The sequence below is a fragment of the Amia ocellicauda genome, chromosome 15 (assembly GCF_036373705.1).
Source record: "Amia ocellicauda isolate fAmiCal2 chromosome 15, fAmiCal2.hap1, whole genome shotgun sequence".
NCBI classification, from domain to species: domain Eukaryota; kingdom Metazoa; phylum Chordata; class Actinopteri; order Amiiformes; family Amiidae; genus Amia; species Amia ocellicauda.
Genome location: NC_089864.1, coordinates 8,682,235 through 8,710,000, shown reverse-complemented (window position 1 = coordinate 8,710,000; position 27,766 = coordinate 8,682,235). Strand labels below are relative to the sequence as shown.

The window sequence follows — 27,766 nt, the reverse complement described above, 5'->3', positions numbered from 1 at the left end:
TGTTTTTTAATACGCTCAATACATTTAAACATTAAGTCATACCATATGAAAACTGTTATCTTAAGCCGTTGTTTCATGAAGTGTCTCCAAAAATAATGTTCCTGTTGGACAGTGCAAAAATATGGGCAGCTGCTCTGAAGATCTCATTGTATTTTATTACAAAAACAATGCAGGCCTGGTTGTTAAAGATGTGGAATCTTGTGATATTCAGTTGTAAAGACTTGCTTTGATCTGAGATCTTGGAAGTCAGGCCATCTTGATTGCTGTATAAAAATAATTCCACAGTCTGGGCTTTCTTCTGTATCTTGTACATTTTTTAATGTTTAAACTTTTGAGATCGAGCCTCTTGGTGTAATCTGAATAAGGAACTAAAGTGGAATCCATTGTTTGGAGGCATTGAGTTTCTCCGTGTAATTCGGCACTCAGAAACGCATTCCTGTCTCAGCTTGCTTATGAATTCGGAATCGGGGAGTAATTGTATCCCCCCAGCTGGCAGCTGAACAAGTGAGCGCTGTCTTAATTCTGCACCGAGAGATAAAAATGATTGGGTATCTGACGCGTTGTTGATTTCAACATCTGAGTCACACTGTCAACTGGAACCATCTGTTTAAAACGCAGAAAATAGCTTTGCCGATGCCTTCCTGGTCTCTGGCACAACAGCAGGACAGAATGTGTATTCCTGCTCACGAGTCGGTGCCTTCGTTCTCACACGGTCCTGCCATTGCTTGGAAACGAACCTTCCTGACCCAGGTCATGACGGCGTTGTGTAATGCTTTCCGTGCCCCAGTTTTACACATTGGCAGGTGCCCTAGTGTACACAAATCAAGGAGCCTTCCTGTTATTGATGGGAGCATTGACGTCACGCTGAATTCTTGGATACCGCCAGGATTTCTCCGTGTTTGCGGTTCTCTCCTTCTACTTATTATCATCGTCATCATTTCTGTTGAAGTGGAAACCTGGTAATGGCAAGACGGTCTTTGGCACTGAAGTGTGGGGATTCTTATTTCCGTCCCTGTAGGGGGGTTTATAACGATAATTGCTCTCGTGTCCAGATCCCAGCGGCATTGAGAAGTGACGGGTGAGAAGAGAGTTCATCGGGTGATCTGTACGAGTATGTTCCTCTTCACATTCTTCACATTCTTGGTCCAACTGCAGTTAGAAAGGGCCAGAGAGCAAAGAATCAAAAACCCTCTGGCTGGGTCAGAAGGGGAGAGAGTCAGTATTTTGGATGGCTGTGCAATGCTTATATACTTCCCCACTTCATTTGCTCCAAAATAGTGGTCAAAGCAGAAGCAGCATAAGTATCTGTGAGAAACTGAAATGAGAAACGAAAAGATGATGTAGGCCTAAAACTGCCATTTGAAACCTTGACAACGGCTCTTGGCAGGTTTAGTATTTCAGCTGGGCTATATGAGGTCTGGTGTGTTTTGATTTTTATATTGAATTCTCTCCCTTCAGCTGAAGTGTCTGCAGTTGTAGTAATGAATATGTACCTTGAATTTCTAGGATTAGCGGTTGGTTGGTGCTAAATTTATAATGGCGTCCTGCTGGTGATGTCTGGATTAGAACACCAGTAAAGTGGTTTTAGAAGGAGTAGAACATGTTCTCCTTACTCCTACTAAATAACACAGGACTCCCAAATTGCTTGAGCCTAAGGGTGTTCCTGTATATCACATTGTACATCCTGCCACACTCTCACTCTTGATTTCTCTTGCTACAATGTGATTTAGGTTATATTTAACAAAATGGATTACTGTTGTCCGGTCTTTATCATCTGCCTAGTTTATCATTCGAAAACTTTGGGATTCAAAGGCCAAAATCACTTCCTTTTGGCCTTTGACCCTAGTAGTAGAGGCAAAATTGCCAGCTATTACATGGGTAAGTAACTGTATTATGTGCTAACTTATTTCTAAAGTAAGTTATACAAGGATAGCTGAACTCTTATAACTGGGCACTTCGGAAAATTCACTGGTTCATGTGGTCACAGGTGTGCCCAAGGTAGCACTTAAAATCTTAAAAACTTTCCTAAAATAGTAAACCGAACATCAGAGCATTCTTTTCCGTGAGGTTCCATATCAGATGAGGATTTTCAGATGTTGACGCAATATCCTAAACATCAGAAATTGAAATATTTGTTTGTAGCTTTAATCTAGTACAGTAGGGCCAGATATGGTAGTGTTTGGTTTTATTTTGGACCAAATCGTTCTGGACAGATTAATTTTAATATTTTAGCTCGCAGGATAATTCGGGTCATGTAGTAGAGTTTAATCCATTCACAATCCCATGAACCAGTCGGAGTCCCCTCTTCAAAGATGCTGTTGCATAATTCCCACATCAGCAGCTGTGTCCGTGATGGCCTTGTGCGTTTGTATCCACACAGGGTCTGGGTCGGTTCCTTTCCTTCTACTCCAGTTCCACTTCCATTCAGTCTTGACAATTCCAGTTCAGAATCTGGAACACGCATATTTTAAAAATTCCAATTGCTGTTGAATAACATAAGTGATGAGACCATTGTTTTACTGTATGAAAACAGTGTCCTTTAAAACAGTGTTCTCAAGTTATCTCTCATAGATATTTAAATCATCGTCTTTGTGCAGGACAAAACGTTTTCTTAGTTGAGGCACCATAGATAGCATTTGGATCCCCTCATGCAGAGAGGAGACATTAAGCTTCAGCCTCACTGTCCCACGCGCCCATTCTTGCAGAATGCGAATGATCTGGGTTGACCTTGCAGGAGGCTGTCGAGGAAACGGGAAGCCCCCTGCCTCCAGAGTAATAGTAGTCCTTAAAACTTGCAGGGCATGAAAGACTATATGAAAGTCTGTTCTTCCCTGAACTGTTGATCATTGAAAGCATTTTATTTTATAATTTGTTTGGGGGGGTTGCTTGTCTGTCAGGTTCAGACCAGTCATTTCAGCTTTCTTTAATGAGAGAACCATGGTTACAATAGATACTGTGGGGCAAACTTGTTTTTAAATAATAGTGCTAGTCTTCTATCACATAAATTTACCATGTTTACTTAATTGACTTTAAATAAAGTGCAACTCTGACATCACTGAGAAACTTTATCAAGAGCTTGTCTTTGTTTAAGGATGTCCTGTGGCAATGTTATTTGATTTCCACGCTGAATGTAAATTTTCCTTTTTCTTTCTGGTCCAGTGGGGGGGTTGTTTCCAGTTTTACCCTTCTCCATTCAGACCTGCTACTGCAACAAAAAGAGCATTCTTGGGTACGATTTGATTTGAAGCCCACTTCTGTGAGTTTAATGTGGGACGGGAACTTTTTTATTCCGCTGCTATCGTGAAAGGAATAACGGGCTCTTTCTGCTACATGTGGGTATTGGCACCCAGTAGAACAGATTGGCGTAATACTCTTAGGCACAACCAAGTCGCAATTAAGTCTTGAACAAATCTTTGTGTAAATCACAGCTAGTTTAATCATTCCTTGTGCAGCAGCTTTTTCAGAGAACCCAACAGCGCCGTCTGTGCAGGTTTCTTGGAGACGTCTTGTGCGAGCCGTCCTTATTTACTGCTGCACATAACGGACACTGCTTGTTGTTGTCCAGGGATGTAATCTGAACGCAAGGCCGCAAAGAGTCTGTCACGCACGGCTCGGATTGATTATTTCGTGACTTCTTGTTTTTCTGAGAGTTTATGCTCCTGAAGGGCCTCATCCAGAAGAGTTTGCTGTGACCCAGCTGTCATCATCTCAGCTTGATTTCTCTCTGGTCATACAGCTAACGTTGTCAATCTCGGTCCAGCACACCAAGATCAGCTTTTGTTTCAGGCGGAGAGCCGAGAGAGGTGGCCTATTTATAGTTGAGTTATGAATATGCGACTGTTTCTGTACCTAGTTATGTGTTTGTAGTGTAAATTACACCCCATAAAGAATTGAAAATGTTCCAGAAGGTGCATTTCAGCTACTTGAGATGTAATCTCTGCTGTTTTTAATACCACCACTGCTCCTGGACTGATTTGCAGTTAATTTGCTTCACAGGGTAGCACTCAACTCTACAGAAATCCAGAACATTGTATGTTTAGCTATGCCAGATATGGGGAGCTTTTTAACCACATTGTGACTTTGTTTCAGGCAGGTGGTTCTGTTTTTTTTTATGTTGTTGTCATCGTGTTTTTGTTTTTGCTGGTTTTCTCCCATCATTTTATGCATTTGTAGAAAACTTCACATGCCCCCGAACAATCTTGGATGAGCCCAAATGATCTGCTGTCTCACAACTGGCTCTTAAGCGTTTCAGTATAATTACAGGGTCTTTAATCACTGGTTATTCTCAGCGGGACACCGAGATGCAGTTTGAAATGCCTGGCAGAGTGACTCGTCCCATTTTTGCAGTAACTCAACGTCCACATGAGCTCAGAGCACAGCCACAGTACATCTATAGTACTGTATATTTTTTATTATTGATGGCAGTGAAATAAAAGTGGTCTGTGAAAACCAAAGATGATAATATTCAAGCAGCAAACAGGAGGGACATTCCAAAGAGTCATTTATTATTGATTCAAGCGTCCACATAATATCGCTTAAAGCTCCGGTCTTCAAAGTGTTCATGTCAGCCTGCATAACAGATTCAAGAACTTGCCAGGAGGATATGAACATTGGACGAAGAATTTCAGGCATGTGCACAGTTGTAGCAACACCGGGGTCTTTACGCAGCTCCGTTTTTCCTTTCCATGCTGTTCACTTTTTAAGCCTCCTCTCTTCTTTGCTTAGTATGGCTGCAGTACATGTGATCAAATGCACTATTAAAAAATCAACAATAACTGTCTGTTCTGTGACGGCTGACGAAGTTAACTGACACAAGCAGCAGTGACTGTTTTCCCAAATGTGCGTCAGTGGAGTTTGTTGCAAGTCCTAGAAAGTTTGGTTTTTTAGATCCAGAAAAGGAAACATGTCAGTCTTATAATCTGAGCTTTCATTTACCTGTATGCGGTTTGTGAATATTGCTGTGCTGCAGTAATGCTTCAGTAACGCGCTGCGGTTTGTGTCAATTTCCGAAGGCAGAAGAGGGGACGGCTGGAGGGCGTCCCATATTTGAATTGTTCTCTGACAAGGGGCGTCAGGTGACCTCTGCAGACCCTGGAGTGCCACACTGAAAGCTGCTTGAGAAATGTCGTCTGTTGACAAAAGAGATGACGTTTATGAAGCAGAGGACACAAACACACACACACACACACACGCAGCCCTTCAGAATCGAGAGGTCCATCAGGGAGCTTCTCCAAACTTGTTTAGAAGTAGGGATGTCACAGTAATGGAGATCGGATCAGATGACAGGAATCCACCTCTCCACCCTACTGAACAAAAGGGATTGTGTACCTGAGGACAATGAGAGCCGACAGAGCATCCGATAACTCGCTCTGTGTGCGCACACAAAGTCTGCATTCCCCCAGGTGAAGGCACGAACTGTGAAAACCCAGAGACCTCCGCCTTTATGAACTTCAGTCAAATGTGTACACAGTCAACAAGACTCTTCAAAGGCCGAGATTGAGAACTGGCCTGAATGAAGCACCGCTTTGTTTTATACAACCAGTGGCTGAAAGACCTTGAATCTAAAGAACTGGACATGCTTTTACCTTAGAGATTTGTAGGTATCGGGGGGGAAAACCCACATCAGAGTTTCTCCTTTGTTTGTTTGTTTATATTGTTTCGATTTGGCCTTTCTGACAGAGTTTATCCCACACTCTCTGAATAAGTAACCCTTTGAGCAATGTACAGGGCTTTGGCATTAGTGGTGAGGCCAGTAAATACAGCAATTCTTGCAATTTGTAGGTTGCTGTTCTTGTATGCAGGTAATAATCACTTAAAAACACGTATTTTATGCCATATTTAAACGGTCTAAAAATACAAGATTTTGCTTGTTCCCAGCTGTCTCATTTTAAGTGGCCTACTTCTTTAAACCATCTGAAATTTAAAAATAATTATTTAATAAAGCTGACGGCACTGCAGTTGTGCACCAGTGGTGGTGGTAGCACCGACCATCATCGATGAAGCAGACCCTCAGCCCCCTCAGTTCAAAAGCAACACCTACAAGAACATCCAGGGGACCTCAACAAGTATTAGCCATAGCAATCTTGAATGGGAACACAGTGACGAGATTAATCCTGCTACACAGCAGTGAAACTCCTGTTGTGCTCAGGCAAGTCCTGACCGAGGGAGCAGCTGTCTTCTGACCTCGGTGCCATCCGTTCCGATGTTGGCAGAGGCGCCACACCATCGGACAATCTTTAACTAACATTAAAGGCTCTCTGCCCACCTCTGTTCACCCTCCTTCCGACTACATAAAGGTCAGCCGCCCGTGTTTCTTTGGGTATCGGGTTACTGCCGATCTGTTCTTCTAAAATCCTATTCATCTCTTCACGAGGAGCTTCACTATTGATGTTCTAGGCGTGGCGCTCTTTGACGCACGGCTCTGCTGTACCGCTCTTAAAAGCCAGCGGCAGCCATGCGGTCTTGGTAGATTCCAAGTCCGGATACCATGAAGAAAGGTTATGACTCGGGGAACATGACCAAGGTGAGTCATGGCCAAAAAGCAGACAACCCTTTTCCAGAACAGGTATTTCAGTCCACGCATATCTTTACATCATGTTTTATGCTTCGCTCTCGATCCAGAGATGATGCATCACGCTGGGGTTTTGCTGAGCTATTGGACAGCAAAGAAAGATGCTGAGGGTCATGTCTGTCAGTACAGATGTCAAATAGGTGAAGAGAGGAGCGGGGACAAGACAATCACTGAAATAAGACTTTTTTTAAACTTTATTAAAGCTTAACCATGTGTTTCATAATGATAACATTTCTTCTTTAGCGTTCTGCAAAGCTGATCTTTTAATCTCTTGGTCTCATGTTCTTTTGCAAATGTAAGGGAGGCTGATGGGAGTCTGTCGGGCGGAGATGTGCTTAAGAAGTAACGGCAACACGTTGGGTTCAGCTTCGTCTGCGGGGGGGGGGGGGTACGCACCGCATCTCATAGGAAGTGGTTTCTAATTCTGTACATCCTTTTCTCTAATGCCATGTCATGCTTGTCTTCGCGAATTTGCAAATGTTCCTATTACACGGCAGATGGCGTAGCTCAAAATAAAGTACCAGAAACCAGTACAGGTAGAGAGAGAGTTTGTGAATTCAAGTTCAGATGATGGGGTGTCATTTCCTCTTCCCTCCCTTCCAACGTCTATATTTAATCTTACAAATTCGAGCATGCAAAACAAAACGTTGTGTAGGTTTTAATTGGGTGAGGTGAGACTGGGAGGCAGACTCGCCTCCTGTAGTCGGTTCATTGTTCACTCTTAATTATCTTTGACTGCAGTCTTTTTTGGGGGGGGTTTGGAGGTGTTGTAAACATCATCAAGTTGAACCACTGTCATTTGCCCTCAGTGCTGTTCTGTCCCTGTTGGGGTGGTAGCAGGTCTTGCAGTGTTTTTCCCCCCATGGCTTGGGGAGGTGTGGGAGTGTCTGCCCTTAGATCTTAACTACCCAGAATACAGACCACCATAAATAAAGACAAAGGCATGTCCCCTTTTTATTGCGTGTCTCTTTGGGACAGGAACAACATGTAACACTTATTTATATTCCTTCCCCAGTGAAAAGCCATTGAATCATCACCCTGTCCCTGCACTCAGCACCAAGGACAGCCTGACTGCTGAGTGTGACTAACAAACCATTACAACCATCTACTGTAGGATTCGGTCACAACATGCAATCTGTGGCATTGGCGAGAAGAGTGGCAAGAGCTGCGACTCATGTGTGAGTGGCTGTGCAACCGAGGCCACAGTGTACGCCGGTGTAGAATGTAGGACTAATTATTGCCCTTAACATCTGTAGTACTCTTGTACATTAAAGACATTTGCGTCTCATTATTTGACATGCGCTCTCGACAAGGTCTCTTCAGGTGGCGACGGATGGGTCTGTGCCTTTGAACTCCTCCGTTTGGCTCCGGATGTGAATGGCAGCCACTTAAGACCGGGGGCCTGCTAGTTTATGAGAGTCTTTGTCTCTGCTCTGAAGGGAGGAGAGTTCTGTATTCGAGAGGCCGTGGCCGCCATCTCCTCTCCAAAACCAGCCCCCGTAGCTCCGTGACGAGGGTCGCCCTGAAATGGGTGGAGACGGCAATGATGTCGACCGCAAGAGCAGAACCTGTGCAGAGTCCTGCAGGGGTTTTTGATACAAATGACGGTAAATGATGCTAAAATGTATAGTTCTTCCTTCTGTCGTTGCGCCTGACACCGTCCGTTGTTTTCTCAACCCGTGTGTCCCTGAGCAAAAGCTGCAAGAACTCAGTCAGTCAACATCCTCCCTTTCAGCTGTCAACCCACTTCCTGTGCCCACCGGATGCACCCACCTCTTTGAACGAGGGAGCTCTGTGACCATGAACGAGACCTCGGCCTGACCTCCCCAGCCACCTCTGTTTTAGTGGGGGGATTTACCAACTCCTAGCACAGATGCCAGCCTGAGTTTCCCTATAGGGGAGAATCTGTATACTGATAGAAGAACCAGACACACAATAGAGAATATCTGTGTTCCGACACACACGTGGTGGTACATGGGCAACGGAGCATTGTAATTTGTGTCAAAACTAAATTTGTTTTTATGTTAATAATTTATGTAATTTGGCACTAGATCTCTTGTGCCATCGCCTTTAATCACGTAATCTTTATGAACTTGGTTCTGGAGTTATTCCTCTGCACTGCACTGGCATCCGATAACCGTTTATGGTTGTTGGACCCAGTGCAGTTATCCTGCGCCGTTGAACTTGCAAACCATGGCAGCAATAATTCCTCCTTTGATCCCATTGTTTCCCATTCATTAACCCTGAATGTTGCACTGCTATCTCCGGGAGCTGCAGGCTGTACTATCAGGGCTTTTCCTGTTATGGTCAAACAGTATTTGTGGAGCGGATCATTTATAAAATACTGCACAAAAGGCATAGAGATAACAACAGAAGAGACATTTGTTTAGAAGCCTTTAAAATGCGATTCCACCAAGTGTTACAATTCTAATTTTACATGTCAAATTCAGCTCTTTGTCCTCTTTAGTTTTAAGTATGTTTATGGACCACTTTCAGATTGACTTTTAAATCGCACTGCCCTCTAGTGACATGAAAGAGACATTGCATGTCTTGCCTTGTGAAGCACCTGGCAAGCGCTGTGTGTTCGCTCCAGCTGTGGTATTCAGTTGAATGTGTAATTGATAGATGGAGAAACGCCTGCTGCACAATCGGGGGTTTTGTATTCTTAAAGCTTTGCAGCCAGTAGTCTTAAGATCTGGGGCTTGTGCTGCTACACCGATGGCAACATTTGTATCCATTTATTGATTAATTAGCTCTGCAATTACAGTGCATCTATAATTTATAAGTCACAAATTAATAATGGCTTTATCTAAGGGAAGAGACTTTTATTTTATTTTTTCTCTCATTGGGGTGTGATTTCTCTGCACAGTGGCTTTGGGTACAGGTGCTGTGCTTTGTGTGCATGACTGAAACACACACACCGTCTGTGCACTCGCACACCTTCAGCTCACATGGACATTCGCGATGCACACAAATAGATACATGTCGTATTAAGATTCATTATTGTTGTTGGGTGTATTAGCTTGAATAGCATAGTATGGCCTGTCTTCCTGTTTCAACACATGCAAGTCTCCCACAGCGGGTGAAACAGTACACAAAAGCAGGTTTAACACTGTGACCCTCCACTAATCTACTGAATTAATTACAACAACTGTCCGGAAAGATAAACTATCACAAAGGCAAATATTAACTATACTGTGTGTTTTGTTAATGCTGCAGGGCATTTGGCCTTGGGAAATGCATCGATGGCGTTGTTATATAGGGCAACAGGGGGGCGGTTTGACCTTGGAGAGAACAGGACATTTCCTCCTACGAGAGTAACTTATTCTAGGTATTTGATTTCTTGTAGGAGCAGAAAGGTACAGTGCAATCTCAAAGCCAAACAATAAATATAATCAACTTTAACAACTGTCGCATACTGATTAACTTCGCTTATCTTCAGTTCATGGAAGTCCTCGGTTTATATTGTGTCTTTGACAAAGATACGAAAAATGCTTTCAAGTGCTGGCTGACAGTAATGCCTCACCTCTCTGTTTTCTATTGTCCCAATATTAGCATGAGATCACCCTAGTAGGAACAGTTAACATTTGTCTTGTCACATTAATTTGGTGTTTCCCCCCCCCCCTCCCCCATCATTATTGCTTAAAAATATGCCTTGTGAAGGGTTTGTGACCGGGATGCCTTCCATTGTTCACAGCTATCTGTCACCTTAATTTAAAAAGACAAATCATTTGTGAACGAACTGGTCTTTATTTCAGTCGGGTGTGTTACACGCTTGTTCAGTAACTCACCTAGTCTGACTTGCGGAACGATTCAGTGATTCTTTAAGATGTAAACAGTTTGTTTTGAGTTGTTTGTGTGTGAGAGATTAATGGACCAAGTTAGTGATCGTTTTCAGGAAACGTCTAAAGACTCTGTGGCCCCCCAAGGCATTCAAGGTCCACATCCATGGGTTCAGTAAGCCTGGCCCTGAGTAAAGCCCTTTCTTAGTGCAAGATCTTTGGGAACCAGGACAGTTCTCTTATGCCTTCTCTCTAGGGGGATAAAATATGATTTCTCTATCCTGGAAGTCCGCCATTAACTTCTCGACTCCGAGCTGCTTTAAACCCGAGATACCCTACAGCGAAGTACCGTACCCTCACATTCCTCAGTTATTAATATGCAGCAAGAATTCATAAGAAACCTTGTAGGTTGCAATCCTATTACGAGCTGCCAAGCTATGGTTTTAATGGTTGACTAAATGGGATTAAGAGTGCGTACGAGCAGAGACTTTATGAACGAGGATTGTCATGAGGAGAGAGGCCACTGAGGTCTCGGCAGCCAAGGATTTGGGGGGGGGTTGTGGCTTTTTAAAGTGCAGAGATGTGCCCAGTGTGAGAGCAGAGCGAGGGAGAGGCCGCAGAGATGGCAAAGTGGGAGAGTTGCAGCCCCAGCACTGCCTTCCAGGTCCCACAGTGGATGGTAAGTGAATGGGTGGGGGGTGCTGGTGGCCAAATCCCAGTGTCGGTGTTTGGTGGGGTCTACTCACTGTGATCTGCGCGGGTGAACTCTGAAGCAACAGGTCACTGCATTTCAGTGTTGATAGTTTTCCACACAGCGCTCAATGTGTGAGCGCCCAGGTGTTAACCCTTTCATCCATCGCAGCTTCCTGTCGAGGGAATTAAACACGAATGTAAAGTGTTGTTTACATGGGGGATAATTCGTGCATGAAAGGGTTTACAACTTCTTAATTGACTGTTTAAATTTCACTTGCTGTATTTATGCAGCTGATTTCACTGATTGTGGAGCACAGAGCCTTCTCTTTAAATCATTCATCTGGGGTTATTTAGATTATTTTGTGTTTGTTATTCAGTAACTAGGAGCTTGAAGGTACTTGGAGTAGGGATTTGGTAAAAAAAATAACCTGCATACTTCACATAAAATGTAGGCTATACTGTCTTGCCCTACATTTGAGGGTAAAATGGTGTTCTGATACTCAAAAGTAAAAACATAGGCCTATATTAGTATTTTAAAGACGATTGTGAAGTAGTACATCAACAGTATTTACGATCTTATGAAAAAATACAATTTTCTAAATATGATCACATTTGTACAGATTTTAGTGTAGTGTTCAAAATGTATTTTTATTCTTGTTGACAAGAATTTTAAAATGTCTACTAATTAAATTAAGATAGATGAACATTTGATAGTCATGGAAACTGATTCAACTTCCCATTTTATTTTGTTGGCAAAAAAAAATATTTTCCATTCGCCATGAGCAATTTCTGATCTTTCTCTGTTTCGGTTTATGCTGTTTATATAATTCCAGTGACAGAGCAGCGTGTTCTGTAAATACACAGATGTCTTTTGATGTTACATAAGCAAACCGATGTATTTATTTTTGTGCATATACTTCATATTCGGTGGTAGCTGTGGTATCACATTCAACTCTGTGCCCCATATGGTGTCATCAGTGTGTCTGAGCCAGTAAAGAGATGTGCTCATGTGAAACAGCGCAAGAGTTTGTTTTCATTTTAAAGAATTATAGTTTTGAAATATTCCAGCTCCCCCACCTCAATTGCGGACTGCCATCTGAAGAGTACAGCTGGGAAGACTGAGAATACTTTTGGGACTGTCTGAATGAATGGTGATGCAAGCAATGTTTTAACAGTATTTGTTTGATAAAGAAAATATATATATAATCTGGTTACTAGATGGAAAAAATAACCCAACTGCCTGTGGAGACGAAACTCTCCTGCGATTATCTGAGAAATGGCTTCAGAAGTATCGGCGCTGCTTTTGGGAGTGGTGTAACAAAGCCTCTGTTGTACTTGGTGAATGCAATCCTAATCCTCTGAAATGATGGCATTTTTTTCTTTGCTGAGTGTAGGGGAAACAGGAGAACAGTGTGAACACAAATTTCACACAGTGACCTGATTTCTGCCCCTTTTATGACTTTCCTTCATTAGATTATATAAGCAAATGCAAAGCCAACCTGGAGGATTTTGTGCCATTATTGCCTCTTGATTAAACCCAACTGAATGGCCTGTATCCAGATTATTTTTATTACTCTAGTGTTCCCAGCACTAACCATCTTGTAGACAGGGGTCTTGATTGGGGTGTAGGGTAAGGGATGGGCCCAACATTTAGTAAAATATCAGCTGTGCTTCCCAGAACTCCTGCACAAAGAGAAGAAAAACATTGGTAGAGATGCTTTTGAAGGTCAGATTTACAGTAATGGATATCCGTACTGTCATTTGCTTAAGCTTAAGGCAGGAAATGTTTATTCTTCATGTTCTAGAATGCTCATGTGCTGTGAGGTAACACTTGTACATTGTCTAATTGTATTGTATAATGCAGGTTCCATAGGGAATGTAATGCAATAGGTGAATTTTATTGCACTGTGTATCCATTAACAAAGAGTTTGCAAGTGGGGCTCTTTCTGACAGTCCCTGCTCCTTCATGCTATGATATAGTAATTAAACCTTCCTGCTGTTCCTCAATTAATTTTGTATGAAAGCATAATTTGCTTTTAATAAGGCACACTGATTAACAGATGGATAATTTGAGAACTAAACCCTTTTTCTTAACTGGAGTTCAAGACATGCTCTCCTCGAATAAACAGGAAATCTTGAATTGGAGAAACCTCCTGATTGGTCCTGATGATAATCTCCGTCTCTGATTCCCATAAAGGGGCCATTGTAAGGCCCTGGAGTATCTTGCAGTTAAAAAAAAAAAAAATATATATATATATAAAAGCATTTGCAAAGGAAGTGAAAAGTAGAACACTGTAGGTAATTAGTTTTAAAAACCTGAAAATTACAGATGAAGGATAACAATATGGTCTTTAAAACTGAGCCTGGGCTCAGCCAATGGGGTCACTGCTTGGAGCAGAGGCATTGTGGGTAGTAATAAAGCGCGTGTTCAAGGACAGTAAACAATTCCGAATCAAAATGAATAACTAAAGGAAACTATTAAAAGCTGTGTTCAAACAACACTTGGACTGGCCTCGTTTAAATAAAGACTGTATGAATGACCCGGAGCCTCAAACTTGAAGTTGGTCATAACAAAATCAAAACCCACTTTGGCATGTTAAAGGATAAACCGAACAGCAGGGGCAGTGACCCTGCAATTAAGAAGGGAAGGGAAGGGCCTTTGCCTCTGGCTGGCTGGGAGATTTCCACAGGGCATTATTACCTTGTAGAAGGTCAAGATGCAGTCAAAGCTCTTGTTATAGGAACGCTTGACCTACCTTTGCGAACCAGGACCTCTTGGCACAGTTGAGCACAGACTCATCTGTGTCCCCAGCACAGTGCCGACTCAGGCTTCCTCTTCCCATTGAGATTTTGTAACCCGAGAAATGTTTTGCTGACAGTCTCTAGTGCCTTTTGGGCTCTTCAGAACTGAAGAATCTGTAAGATTTAATTTCAGGAAATGTAATTTAATGGTGCTCATGGAAATCTCACAGAGGAGAGACCCAGATGACTCGCAATGTGATTTTGACACTGGGAGACTGTGTAAAGCGGGTGTGATGGTTAAAAAGCAGGGCTGTGTATACATTACTGTAGGAAATATCTCCTCCTGATGGCTGATGCATCTCTTGTTCTCCCGTCACAACAGCAGACTGAGACATCCCTCGGCATGTTGTTGACACTCCTGCTCTGAGGCCACTAGCGCCTTCCTCTGGGCATCGGGGTAGCGCTGTGTTGAGCTGCCAAGACAAATAGGCTAAATTAATTTCCTCATCTTGTGTGCTGTGTGTGAGAAATCCTCAGGATGAACTGGGCGGCTTCCAGTAATGAAGAAATAGTTATGAAATTAAACTTTAAAACCATAGCAACAGATTTGTTCTTGTATAACTGCCACTGTGACGACAATCTCAATCTAATCCTTTTATGCACCACCCTTAGCAAGACACTCGGTTAAATGTAATTAGCCATTAAGTTTTGTTGCTGCTTTTTTACCAATGTTAGGTGTTTTGTTTTTTAGGGGCATTCTAATTATTTATGCTGAATTCCCCAGATAGTGACTGACACTTCAGTAAACCAGAGTTAATATACAATTCCTTTAGAAATCAAACTTGTTTCCACAGTTCAGCATAGGAGACCAGAATGAAATGCTGTTTTTACTTCCTCCGTCTTTGAACCCCCCCTCCCTGCTATGGAAAGCCTAACTCACAGATCTCCCACAGTGGAGGAAAGAGGAAACAAGAGTCGATTACCATTGGGAACGATTGCATTTGTTATTGGAAAATGAGGTCAATGCATCAAGCATGTTTTTGTACAGGTGATAATGAGGGCTTCTGAACAAGACATTCCCCTGGATGTTGGCTTTGGCAATTTGTGTTGGTGTCTATGCCAGACACCCATTGCTCTTTTAATAATCTCTGTGTCCGAGACCAAACTGGCTACTGAAGGGAAACACTGCCCCCATTGAGTGCCAGTATTACTCCTCGATCAAAGCATCTTATTTGTTTAACCACGGTTAGCAATCGTGCTTTACCCAGATCTGATTAGACCCGGTGATTGTAACTACTTCTGTATTACTGACCAGGCTGTGAACAGGTTGTTGAGATCAATAGCAGGACCTTGTCCAGTGTTCTCAGACTAAACCAGTGTTGCTTTCCCGTTTTGCCTCCACAGCAAATCCAGTTTGCGGACCAGAAGCAGGAGTTCAACAAGCGCCCGACCAAGATCGGCCGCCGCTCCCTGTCGCGCTCCATCTCGCAGTCCTCCACAGACAGCTACAGCTCGGGTAGGCTCGTGCTCTTTGGGTTTTAAACCACATGGAGTGGATGTGTGTTACTTCAGTTTTTGTCTCTCATTATTACAAGAAATGCAAGAGCAATTTTAAAACGCCTTTCTACAGAGCTTAAAAAAATTGATATTAACTGAAGCAATTAAACTGTGCTCCTTAAGTGTCTCTATGACTTTTGCACATGTAATAATCCACTACATCTGCGTTCCCCTGGGCTTGTTTTTCCTCTGCCACGAAGCCCCCGCTGACCAGATTAGCTGCACAAGCATGGCTGTGTCCCTGGGCACCTTATTTGTACATCCACTTATTATAACCCAAGGAGATGCCCTTGTTTCTGCATCTCAGGACTACAGCAAGAAATTGCTTGTGTGTTGGAGGAGGACATACATCAGTCTGCGTACCTGGACAAATCATTACATATAGTGATTGAATTGCATTATATTGTCCATGGTAAATACAAATAAATAAAATGACAGTTAGCAGACTTTCTCTCAAAGTAGTTATTTTAAACAGAACCGCCCCAATGCTCTTCATATGCACCCCGGAAGTCCCCACAAACCCCAAGAATGAAGGGCTTATGCTTAGTAATGACTTTATAATCAGGTGGTTATAATTCATACTACCAGACAAAAGCAGCCCATAATAGCCAACATGTTCTGTTACAACTCAATGACTTGTTAACGTACAGACATTAAAAGGCAACCCCAAAACACACACACACAATCACATTTTTTCTGAAAGTTTGGGAGCACTCGAGTATCTGGAAATCCAATCTAAGAGGATTATCCTAAAACAGATTTCCAACCAGCGACGTGTCTAACAAAAGAGAAAATGTAACAATACATTCCCACTGAGTCACTGGGCACAGCTTACAGTTTAATAATCGAGTGGCCGGTGTGCCAGCAACCCCTGACCTGTGCGCCAGTTGAACCAGACTCGCCTCCCTCCGACTCCTATGGCAGAGCTGAGGTGATGGTTACAGCACTGAAGGCCATTCTCACTTGCACCGAATCATGGTCAAGATGTTACAAAATAATAAATACTTTGGTTTCACACTCCTCCCATCTTAATTCAGGGTTACCTAGACTTGTGGTCAAATTAAGAAGCATTGGGTTTCAGCTGTAAATCTTTTTCATGTGTGTGCCAGGAACCAAACCCACCTCACCTCCCCCCAGAAAAGCGTGTGCTGCAGGTTTCTTTCCACGTTGTCCACGAACAGAGAGCTGAATCCAGCCGCAGCCGCTTATAATTGTACTCAAGGCGACACTAACATCAAATTGTTGTTGTCAAATAAAATTATTTTTCTAATCCCTTTTTCTTCCTATTAAACACATTTCAGTCAGTCCTGACACACATGAAACAGTGTTGTGAGATTTTGCTCGCTTAGTCTCCCCGTCTCTCGTCCCGAACCTGGTGACATGAACTAAAAACCCTTATTGGCCTTATTAATTCTCACAGATGAATAAACTGACTGATAGGCTGTAGATTACCTTAATGGTCAAGACCCCTGAGTTCTCGTACGCGCAGGTGAAGGAGAACAAGTCTGAAGTGTTCAAAGGGTCTGGCCTTCTCTGTCCGAGTGACTTATGACTCGAGTGAGCGCTCACTCACACAGGATCTTTAAAGAGCAGCGCAATCAGACAATATTACAGGGTATTAGGATTAAAGGATTTTTAAACATTTGATTTTTAATTAAAATAAAGTCCTAAGAAGATTTATTAAAGTTAGACATTGCATTAATCTTGGGCGTAAGCCTTTTTGTTCTTTTTAATTGGGCTGAGTAAGGGAATTTTTTTACTTCTTGCCCGCGTTGTTCACATGACTAACTCGGAAGGTGTTGTCGGCCTGTTTGACCTTTGTGATATGAACACACGTTTAAACTTATGACGGTAAGTGATGAAGTTTTTATTTTAAAGGATCTGAGATGAAGAAACAATGTTAATTTCCGTGCTTTCCAACCCATTGGGTTGTATAGCTCTAGCCTCCTGGTTAATACTGTATAGAGCCCTGTGACAGCTGGAGTGGTCCGCACATCTCCTGTACAGTAATATGTTCAGTCTGCTGTTCCCCGTCTCTCGGGCCGATGCTCACTGAACATCTCGGCTCCTCTTTCAGCCGCCTCTTACACAGACAGCTCCGACGATGAGACGTCCCCCCGAGACAAGCAGCAGAAGAACTCCAAGGGCAGCAGCGACTTCTGCATCAAGAACATCAAGCAGGCCGACTTCGGGCGCAGGGAGATCGAGATCGCAGAGCAAGGTACCGTGGAGCTCCTGCCAGCCAGCCGCACGCACTCAAAGAGCGGCAGTGTCCGTCCCAGTGCTGCCTGTTCAAAACTACAGAGCATGAGACTACATTCACCCTAAACACGAATTCTTGAAAGTGTTTGTCCAACGCAAAGAAATTACAATTGCTACCTAGACATTCCCCCCAGTAATTATATAAATATTCTAACTAGGGCCCAAACAACCTATTATTTTTGTGGAAATGTTTGAACAGCCAGAGTTAAAGGATGCCTCTGGGAACAGGCCTGCATTGTGTCTTTGCATTCCTCAGAAACCAGGGTCATAGGAGAGAGTGTGCCCAGGCCTTCTTTAATGTATGTCTTTCTGTCTGGGCAGAGATGCCTGCTCTCATGGCCCTGAGGAAGAGAGCGCAGGGAGAGAAGCCCCTGGCCGGAGCCAAGATTGTGGGCTGCACTCACATCACAGCCCAGACCGCGGTGAGTGCCCATCAGGCCCCGGTGCCACAGATTTAAGCCAGATAGACTGGGTGTCTCCAGGGTGCTGTGTGTCGTGTCGTGACGTGGGGGCGCAGTTTGCTGACGCCACGTTCTGTGTCCGCAGGTACTGATGGAGACGCTGTCTGCCCTGGGTGCTCAGTGCCGGTGGGCTGCCTGTAACATCTACTCCACCCAGAACGAAGTGGCCGCCGCCCTGGCTGAGGGAGGTGGGTCCGACCTTCCCACCGAACCCCCCCACCCTGCTGCACATCATAGTTAACCGGCATATCTTTTCTGTTTCTTTTCTGTTCCATTTCCACTCCACGTGCACAGCTGTCATCTCTTTGATCCAGTAGTTAACACTAGGCACTCGACTCCTCCCTGCCTCTCACGTTGTTAATCAGAGTCCAATTTCCTGATGACCGCTGTGTTTCCTGTGACAGGGTTCGCAGTGTTTGCCTGGAAAGGGGAATCGGAAGATGATTTCTGGTGGTGTATCGACCGCTGTGTCAATGTGGAAGGGTGGCAGCCTAACATGGTGAGTGCATTTACCGCTCCGGGGATCGGAGGTCCAACGGTTGTCCCCTCACCCTAGTGTGTCCCACTGCCTGAGTTACATAATTATTGCCCAGGGAAATGATCTTGAATGGTAATATCCACAATAAACAATTCATATATTTAATTGGTTAATTGATTTTTTTTCAGGAGTGCAACAAAACTGTCTGTATTGCAAAGAAACACTTAGTAAAACCTAATTTTGGTCATTCCCATACAGCAATTTTTCAGTACTTTTATGTAGGTGATGTTCCCTAGCCTAGCATCTCGTGCTTCAGATTTTTAAAGCAAAATTGTACTCAACTTGAACAACATTTGAAAGGTTATCATTGATATATTTGGGACCTTTAAAATGCCCAGAATGCCAGCAGTAGGAGACATTTCCTAAAAGACAAATTTGGGGAGACAATCCAGGTTGGAATTCTAATGCCAATGTTTCTGAACATTCTTGGCACACATTCTCAAAAGCTTTGATGTAAAATGCCCCTTTACTTAACCCGTTTCATAAGAGGAATGAAAGCCTCGTTTCTGATTGGTTCCAGTGTAAAATACCAACATTAAGGTGAAGCTTTGAAGCAGTGGACAACTCTCCAGTGTGTGATCTTTTAACACCGTTAGCACAGACTTCCTTCAGTCCGTCTTAGTCCTCTTTGTAACCGGGGTTATTTATCAAACAACACCAGCTTTGTCCTCCGCGGCGGTCACAGCGTAATGCTTTGTGCGACTGTAGTATAGCACAGAAAGAACGCAAGTTGTTCTCTTCTATTTATCTGGGTGCTGCTGGTATTTCAGTTAAACAATGTTTCCTGGTTTCGGCCCAGAGGCTGAGAATAATACTGACTATAGGATAGTCATGTGCTGCTTTGAAATCTAAACCAATTTCAGATGTGCAGTAGAGGTTCATACGGTAACACTTTAGACAACTGGACTGCATTTATACATTCTTCATAATCTAGAACAGGGGTTTTCACACCGGTCCTTGAGTACCCCCTGCTGGTTTTTGTTCCAATCTAGTTCTTAATTACTTATGGTTGGTTGGAACAAAAACCAGTAGGGCAGGGGCTACTCAAGGACCAGTTTGAAAACCACTGACCTAGATACTATATTTGAAGAGTATTAATAGTTTGTAAAATGCCTAGTAGTAACCTTTAGACCTTTAAAATGAATGTAATGTTATTAACAATAGGTCAGTTTCCCCCCCCTTAACACTCAGTAAATGAATTCTCGTTTTTAGCTTGGTCAGTATGCGTTTTTAAATTGCCACTGAAAAGCTCAAAATGTTTAACTAGAGACTTACCGTTCACACTTTCTCTTCCTTTAGCTCTCCCGAGAAAAATGAATGTAGCTGCAGTGACTGGTGTGTTTTAGGAAATGCACGTTGTCCCCTGCCCCGGGCAGGGAAGGCGAAAGAAGAGGTCATTTTGACAGGTTCTATTTCTTCCCTGCAGATCCTGGATGACGGAGGAGATCTCACTCACTGGATCTACAAGAAGTACCCCAACATGTTCAAGAAGATCAAGGGAATCGTGGAGGAGAGCGTCACTGGAGTTCACAGGTGGGGCAGAATGATGGGGTTGGGGGGTGAATAAATGGAGATATTGAGCCATCGTTGATGGAACATCAGGTTGTTGCCCTGGGAAGGATTGGCCCCAGGCCCATGCAGTGGTGTGCTGAAGGCTTGCCAGAACCGCTGGGGGGTCCTAGCCTGACAGTGTGTGGAAATGGTGTCTGTTTCTTCTGAAATCCTTCCAACCGCTTCAGAGTAATTCTGTCCAGTTCTAATGCTGAAACCGGAACTGTTTTTCCTACTGTAATGCATTTCACAGGCACTTTCATTGCTACTAAATCAGAACAAAGGGGTAATAATAGCAACACAACTGATACAGCTGCTTAAAATAGCTATGCAATTTAAATTATTCACCTTGGTGCACACTTCTGTTTTCCATGCAGGCTGAAAGGAACATCCTCTCTGTACTCTGCAGTGTCACATTTCCAGAAGTAATATAACCCACTTTTAACGCTTTTATTAACGCTTCATATCGCCCTAGGTTGTACCAGTTATCCAAAGCTGGGAAGCTGTGTGTCCCAGCCATGAATGTGAACGACTCGGTCACCAAACAGAAGTTCGACAATCTGTACTGCTGCCGGGAGTCCATTCTGGACGGGTAGGTGGAGCCGTGTTTGCGGTGCCCCCCAGGACGACGGCTTTGACCCTGTTTAGTGTGGAACCGATGCGGAGAACGTCTGTGCCGTCCCGCGTTCTGTTGACCGTTCCGGAACCAGTGTCCGTGCTCCTTCATGGAACATTCTCAACCATTTGATTTCTAATTGGCTGCTGCCATTAAGATGCAACCTTGTTTTTTGTTTTTTTTGTTTTTTCCCCTCAGTCTGAAAAGGACAACAGATGTGATGTTTGGGGGAAAGCAGGTGGTGGTGTGTGGATACGGAGAGGTAAATGGGTGTCATTTCCCCTTTAGTCTAATCTAGCGTCACGGCCCGTTGTTCTTGGTGTGATTGTTACGGAAGCATTTCAGATGTCACTCTTGTCTTGGAAATAGCTGTTCTCTGGCATTATAGGAAATACCAGATTCCACTCGTTATAAAATAGGTCTCACTATTTAACTATAGCCTGTGCTTGTACAGTACCAAACCCTGCCTGCATGTTTGCCCTTGTTTTCAGTATAATCCAAAGTGCCGATCAGACACATTTGTTCTAAACGTGCCAATTATACACGTTTTCATTGACTAAACTGAACAATCCCAACCTCAGGCCATTGTAGGCAATGTCTATTATTGCTACATGACCCAGTGATTCCAGGACAAGTCGTAAATGTCTAAATTGAGGTTTATACCTGGAAATGTGCTGGAATAGTAAGGCCAGAAAGTCATTGTAAGGCTAATAACAATTTGTAGCCACTAGAGGGCAGCATATTATAATTTAACACCTTTAACGCTTAGCTCGATCTAGTTATATTAATAGTCCTGGAGAATCCTTAATCCATTTGCCTTTATATAGGTCACTGTAAACCTCCTGATACATTATTATTATTGTGAGGGATTTTATAATGTCCTGCTTCACTACACTAACATGTCAGGTAAACTGTTAGTTTCCTTCTAAGCTGTGTTGTTGTGAGATAAATCACAGGCTGAATTGTTGATGTTGATCTGTTTTAAAGCCCCCATGTTATTAACTCTCTCCCTTTTCTCTCCCCTCCTTCTCCCTGTCCCGCTTTCTCTCTCCATCTCTCTCTCTCTCTCAGGTGGGAAAAGGCTGCTGTGCTGCTCTGAAGGCCATGGGCTCCATAGTGTATGTCACAGAGATCGACCCCATCTGTGCCCTACAGGCCTGGTACGTCCGCCGCTGCACAGACGGAGCCACACAGGTTCTACTCGGTCTGACCCGGCCGTGTGGGCAGGGTGTCGTCTTGCCCTTTTTGAATCGCCCTTCAGCAGAAAACTGCTTGTGTGTGTGTTGTATGGAGAGTGTCAGTGATTTGAATGGTTCTTCCTGACTCTTTATACCTCGGCAGGATGTTAATATTCAGAAGCAGGGAGGCGCACCCACACAGCTGATGCGTTGTGACAGCTGGTTCTCTCTGACCTTAACCTGCTGAGATTACCATGGTACAGAATAATAGAGCGCACTGTAATTTCTGCACAATGCCTGCAGCGTTTTTTCATGTTGAAACTCCTTGATAAGAGCGTGAGCCGGTGAGAGGGGTGTTTTTAGTTCTGGGGGGTGCATCTCTGGGAATACCTACAGCACTAGGAGCATTAGAGATGCAACACGCAAACTGAGCCAGACACAAATCCCTGTCTCAGTGCGTGACGATGACTTTGCTTTGCTAGAGGCTTCAACAACCGACCCAGAAAGCCCCAAAAAAAGGTGGTTTTGAGATCTCATCTTACTTGGTCGAGGTTTCTGTTTTAATCCTGAACTGTGCCGAAAAAGGTCATCAGTACTGAGGAAATAACTGCATGAACTGTATGCACGTTATATATATATATATATATATATATATATAATATGCCTTTTATCGTCTTCCACTCTTTCAGTATGGATGGTTTCAGACTGGTGAAACTGAATGAAGTGATCAGACAAGTGGACATCGTTATTACCTGCACAGGTACATTTATTCACATCTGTTCCTCAGGCAAGCTGCCATATTTGAGTAATTTATAGTGTAAGGCAAAACCGTATTATAAGGTAAAGTGCGTCACTGTAGAATTTGCTTTTGGCTGTTCATTTAAAGTAATAATAGGATATAATTTACTGTGGTGAACCTAAAGGATGTGCAGCGCACAGAATACCGCTGTGATGAATTGTCAGCTGACTGACTTGCAGGATCAGCGAACATGCCGTGCTTTTATAAACACAGGAGAGGTGAGCAGTAATTTCCACAGTGTGACCGATCAGATTAATCTAACCAGGGTTAATTACCTCAGAGACTGTGTCCATCCCTAGTTAATTAAGTAGCTGTTTACATACAAGTTCATTCTTAAAATGCGATCAGACGGGTGGGCGGAGGGGGATGAAACACAGAACAGTAGGGGAGGAATCTTTTTAATTGCAGTTAAACCCACCTGAGCTAACGTGTCATCCTTCACACGTGTGTCCTCCACTACAGGTAACAAAAACGTTGTGGTGAGGGAGTACTTGGACCGCATGAAGAATGGCTGCATTGTCTGCAACATGGGCCACTCCAACACTGAGATTGATGTGGTAAGGACTGTTTTGTTTGATGTATTTCAAAGATAGTGTTCGGACTTTGACTCATCAGAACAGCATGTGTGTGGTCACGTGTGTGCTGCACACGTCTGAAACGCAGAGGACGGTGGGATCAGATGCCTGTTTTCTCTCTACAAAGAGTTTAGAGTGTCCGTCTGGGATATGTTGGTCTTCGTGTGATTGGCACTGTGTATGGTTTCGTTTTTGTGTTGCCTTGGTCCGTCTGTTAATCGTGTCCCTGGGGACTGTGTTACAGGCCAGCCTGCGCACCCCCGAGCTGACCTGGGAGCGGGTAAGGTCACAGGTGGACCACGTCATCTGGCCCGACGGCAAGAGGATAGTCCTGCTAGCCGAGGTGAGAGCTTTCCTCCTGACGGACGCACCGAATCGGGAACACTCTCGGGCAGTATTTGTACCGAGGAGACGGGCGGCTTGTGACTCTGTGTGTGTTCGTCTGTAGGGTCGTCTCCTCAACCTGAGCTGCTCCACGGTCCCCACCTTTGTGCTGTCGATAACCGCCACCACCCAGGTAGGAAACTCCACCCGGGCTGTGGCCTTGGGGGAGGGTATCGCGTTGGCTCGCGCCTCGGCGCTCAGCCCTTTTCTCAAGATGCTCCTCTCTGTCTCGCAGGCGCTGGCTTTGATAGAGCTGTACAACGCCCCCGAGGGCCGCTACAAACAGGACGTGTACCTGCTGCCCAAGAAGATGGGTAAGATGTTGTTTAAAATGTTTTTTAATTGGACCTGTGGCCGTCTCTGTAGCAGTGGCAGAATGAACGCCCCCAGGGCGGCGCTGTGGCCCTTGTGTGAGCTGCGCCGCCCTGGGGGCGTTCATTCTGCCTCTGTTACCCAGCGCAGGCCGGTCTGTGTGGCGCCTGTATGAGAGTGGCGATATTGCAGCCCTGATCCTTTAGCTCCGCTGGCCTTATTGAGAGAGTCAGTGTTGCCTATAGCCGTCAGCTCCCCTGCCGCTGTGCTGTCTAGTCTGCTTTCTGTTCCTGGGCTAGACCACGGCACGGATATATAGGTCAGGCTGTCACACTCACTCACAAACGCACACACACTCAGTGGCACGCAAGCACGGTTTTAACGGCTGGCTGTCCGGTCTGCATTCACCAGACCGTTTCCCGAAACAAGAAGACAAACGCACAAAAACACCGCGACCCGTAATTGCGCGAACACGTGCCACAAACATGCTCGGATTGTACAATTTTTTTTTTGTGTGTGTGTTTCAGATGAGTACGTCGCCAGCCTTCACCTCCCGACGTTCGACGCGCACCTAACCGAGCTGACGGACGAGCAAGCGAAATACCTGGGCCTGAACAAAAATGGGCCCTTCAAGCCAAATTACTACAGGTCAGAACGCATCGCTTCTATCCCAAATACGCCGTGTTGTGCGGATAAACCCTGCTTATAGGTGTGCAATGTGTTGTGTAGCTGTTAGGAGCACTCTGTCATACAGCGAATCTGCGTTGTGAAAGGGGGAAGAACAGGCATGACAACACCGCAGCTCCTTCTGTGTTCACTGCTGCATGATGAAGGCTTAAACTGGTGTCCTGCGTGCTCCACGGTCATTAAAGATTCATCGGGACCTCCCGGGCGCTTCCTCCCAGTTCCAGAACTGCAGCTTTACAGAATTCAGGATTCTGGTTGTTGTTTTATGTGATGAAGTGCAATTGTTTCATCAAAAAACATATTCAGCTTTAGAAATAAAGATTTGTTTTCTCCCCTATGATAACACACTGAATTACTTTTTTTTTTTTTTTTTTTTTTTTTTTTTTAAAGGTATTAACCTACTGTAAAAATGGAAATTTTAACTAAAGCAAAGTATCAGACCACAGCAACCATACAGACCAAGATGGAACGAAGAGAAGAAACATTTCAGAACCTCCGTTCGGGGTTCGAGAGCTGGACTTCATGGCGTTCAAGACCGCGCATTTGCGAGTTTTATTTATTTAAACTAGAATATTGTACTGTAACCTCTGAGCTGCTCGGGCCGCCGTCACTCCTAGGAATGACCTGAGGGGGGTTACAAGATTTAATTTCCTCTTATGTACCTTGTCAGTTGTAAGTAATCCATTAGAGATGTTATTGTAAAACTAAAAAGAGAGATCTTGGAAAGAAAAAGATGGAGAAAAAAGAAAAAACAAGCGTGAGTGATTTCTGAAATTCTTTGATGCACATGTTCTGGTCTTATTGTCTTTTTTCGGTTTTATTTTATTCCCTCAAAGCGTCCATGGGAACAGGGATTTTTAGGGGTGGTTGGGGGGGCGGGGGGCTTGGGTTCAATCATATCGTCTTTACCACAGATCACAGGATAACGATCATACGTGTTTTTAAAGCTGTTGTTCCGTTCCCAGGGCGCCGAGTGAAGTTAGCACAAGTAAACGGCCAAGCGACTGACCTTGAGGCCGGCTCTCTGCCTCCGCCAATCAAACACTAAGTGCAACGCCACAATGGCCGTCACTACACTATAGAGCTGCCCAGTGTGGCTTCCTCTAGTTGTTGTTCTATATAATCAAACCTTGTAATTACTAATGATTTTTATTATGTCAGTGTTAAAGAACTTTTAAGGTATTCATCCAAGGAAATTGGGGGGGGGAGAAAAGTCATCAACACGATGACACCGGGGTGGGGGGGGCATTGTTTTATTTTTGTTGAGATCGATAGATCCGAGAGAGTTATCAACAGGGGGGTATTTTTATATAGCGATGTAGCTTTTTCTGTGCTGCTTCCACCATTCACATCACCTATTCTTGATCTAGCACCTCCAAATGATTAAAGTAAGCCATTACTCTCACTTTAATTGCCGTTAAGACTCCATACAGTGGAAAGCCCACCTTGTAGCTAATGTTACAGACCCTCCTATCTGAAGAGAACCACCACCTCTGTGGCTCTGGGCTCATTCTAGAACCGCTTATTCATGTTTGGGCCCTGATATCCAATACCAAATGAATAGTCTCCTGTGCTCAAAGCCTCGAGTCATCTACCGTTATCAGTGGGGATGCGCCCCTGTGAATCATTTTCCATGACCGTTAAAGGCACTTCACATTAAAAAAAAAAAAAACAGTTCCTGCAGAAGCACAGCGTGTTCGTCCTCCCGTTGAGTCTGTGGACACTTCAGGTACAACACTGGATTCAAGTAAATACTGTAGAGTCATCACTTTTGGTTTGGGCCGCATTTTAAAACTGTCTGCAGCCTGTCGTCCAGAGAGACGTCCTCAAGCTAACATCACTGCAGCACTGCCTCCTGGTGTCTCGTACAGGGCAAGCCCCATCCAAACACCCAGTCTGAAAAGTACAATCCACAGATGGAAATGTGCTGGAAGCAGCTGGCATGTATAAGCCCTATGTAAACTCCTGTAATGTACCAAATCTGTGTATGAGTAGCACATCGCCTCCTTTGTGATTTAAGTACAGTATCAAAGTTTTGCCCAAGCCCTGTGCTGTGTAACTAGCATGTGTGTAACTCTGAGCAACACCAGCTGTCCCGCTACTGTCCTGTGTCCACTTCCGTGTCTCCACCTCTGTTGGCAGTCTTTACTTGTGCTAATTTCCGGTCATCCTTTATACAGCTGATAATTATCTCTTTGTAACTTAATACCCCATTGTCTTAAGTTTTGTTATGATTTTTACATTGTTGTACGTTGTTCACTCCTATGCATTTGCGTAACTTTTCTTTGCCGCAGTCGTCTCAGGATCGTAGCCTGTGCGTTACAGTGGAGTTTATTTGGCTTGTGATCGTAACACGGTATAGGAGGGGTAACACCAGCATCTCGGATAGATGAGGAACCCTAAAAGAAAAGAACTAAATGAATCAAACACCTGTATTTATTGTTGTAAATCTTCAGTACAAACTACAAAATCTGAGATTTTAAGTTGTCTGAACAATGTTTTAAATATTGCAAGTGATTGTAGTAGATGAGCAATAATAAATCTGTAATCTTCAAAAAAAAATAAAAAAATAGTGAAAAAAAAGTTTGCATCCTTTCAGGAATCTTCTCATAAGTTAAACTGGTTTTATTTCCCTTTCTCACCGAATTAAGTGTCTAAGGAAGAGGATATATTTCCTGCTGGGGTTCCTGAGTGGCCATCGCAGCACAATGAGTTGAAGAGGCGTCCAGACGGGCCGGGGCGGAGTGTAACGCTCCATTGGGGAAGGGCTGTGTATTGAAGTGTCTGCAACAATAATTCTCCATCTTATCTGCTCACATTAAGCCTCCACTGTTCTCTCCGAAGCTCCTTTAATGGAATAGTTAGATAAAGTGCAAGATAGCCGCTTACTCTGCACAGAAATGAAAAAATAAAATCGATACAAGCATAAGAAAGTGAAAAATCTAATTTAAAAAACACAGGTGGTGGCGAGTCATGTTTTTAAGAAGCCGGTGAATAATGCACTCACTTGAACAGCATTGAAAGCTGCCTAGTAACCGAGGCTGTGTGCACAGGGCCG

At 43.9% G+C, this 27,766-nt stretch overlaps 1 protein-coding gene across 3 annotated transcripts in view; it reads left to right on the top strand.

Annotated features, from left to right (window-relative positions):
* Positions 1-27,249, top strand: part of ahcyl2b (adenosylhomocysteinase like 2b) — a 42,842-nt gene extending 15,593 nt beyond the window's left edge. Inside the window, exons 1-17 of one of the 3 annotated variants that reach the window (XM_066723517.1) lie at positions 10,961-11,032; positions 15,193-15,304; positions 17,423-17,566; positions 17,929-18,029; positions 18,154-18,256; positions 18,473-18,567; positions 20,033-20,139; positions 20,633-20,749; positions 20,972-21,035; positions 21,845-21,933; positions 22,641-22,711; positions 23,213-23,307; positions 23,570-23,668; positions 23,774-23,842; positions 23,945-24,023; positions 24,549-24,669; positions 24,795-25,097. In XM_066723517.1, coding sequence (XP_066579614.1) covers positions 10,976-11,032; positions 15,193-15,304; positions 17,423-17,566; positions 17,929-18,029; positions 18,154-18,256; positions 18,473-18,567; positions 20,033-20,139; positions 20,633-20,749; positions 20,972-21,035; positions 21,845-21,933; positions 22,641-22,711; positions 23,213-23,307; positions 23,570-23,668; positions 23,774-23,842; positions 23,945-24,023; positions 24,549-24,669; positions 24,795-24,849 — 1,578 coding nt within the window. In that variant the 5' untranslated portion in view covers positions 10,961-10,975 and the 3' untranslated portion in view covers positions 24,850-25,097. The other 2 variants (XM_066723516.1, XM_066723515.1) reach the window with 2 other exon arrangements.
* Positions 27,250-27,766: the final 517 nt, after the last annotated feature.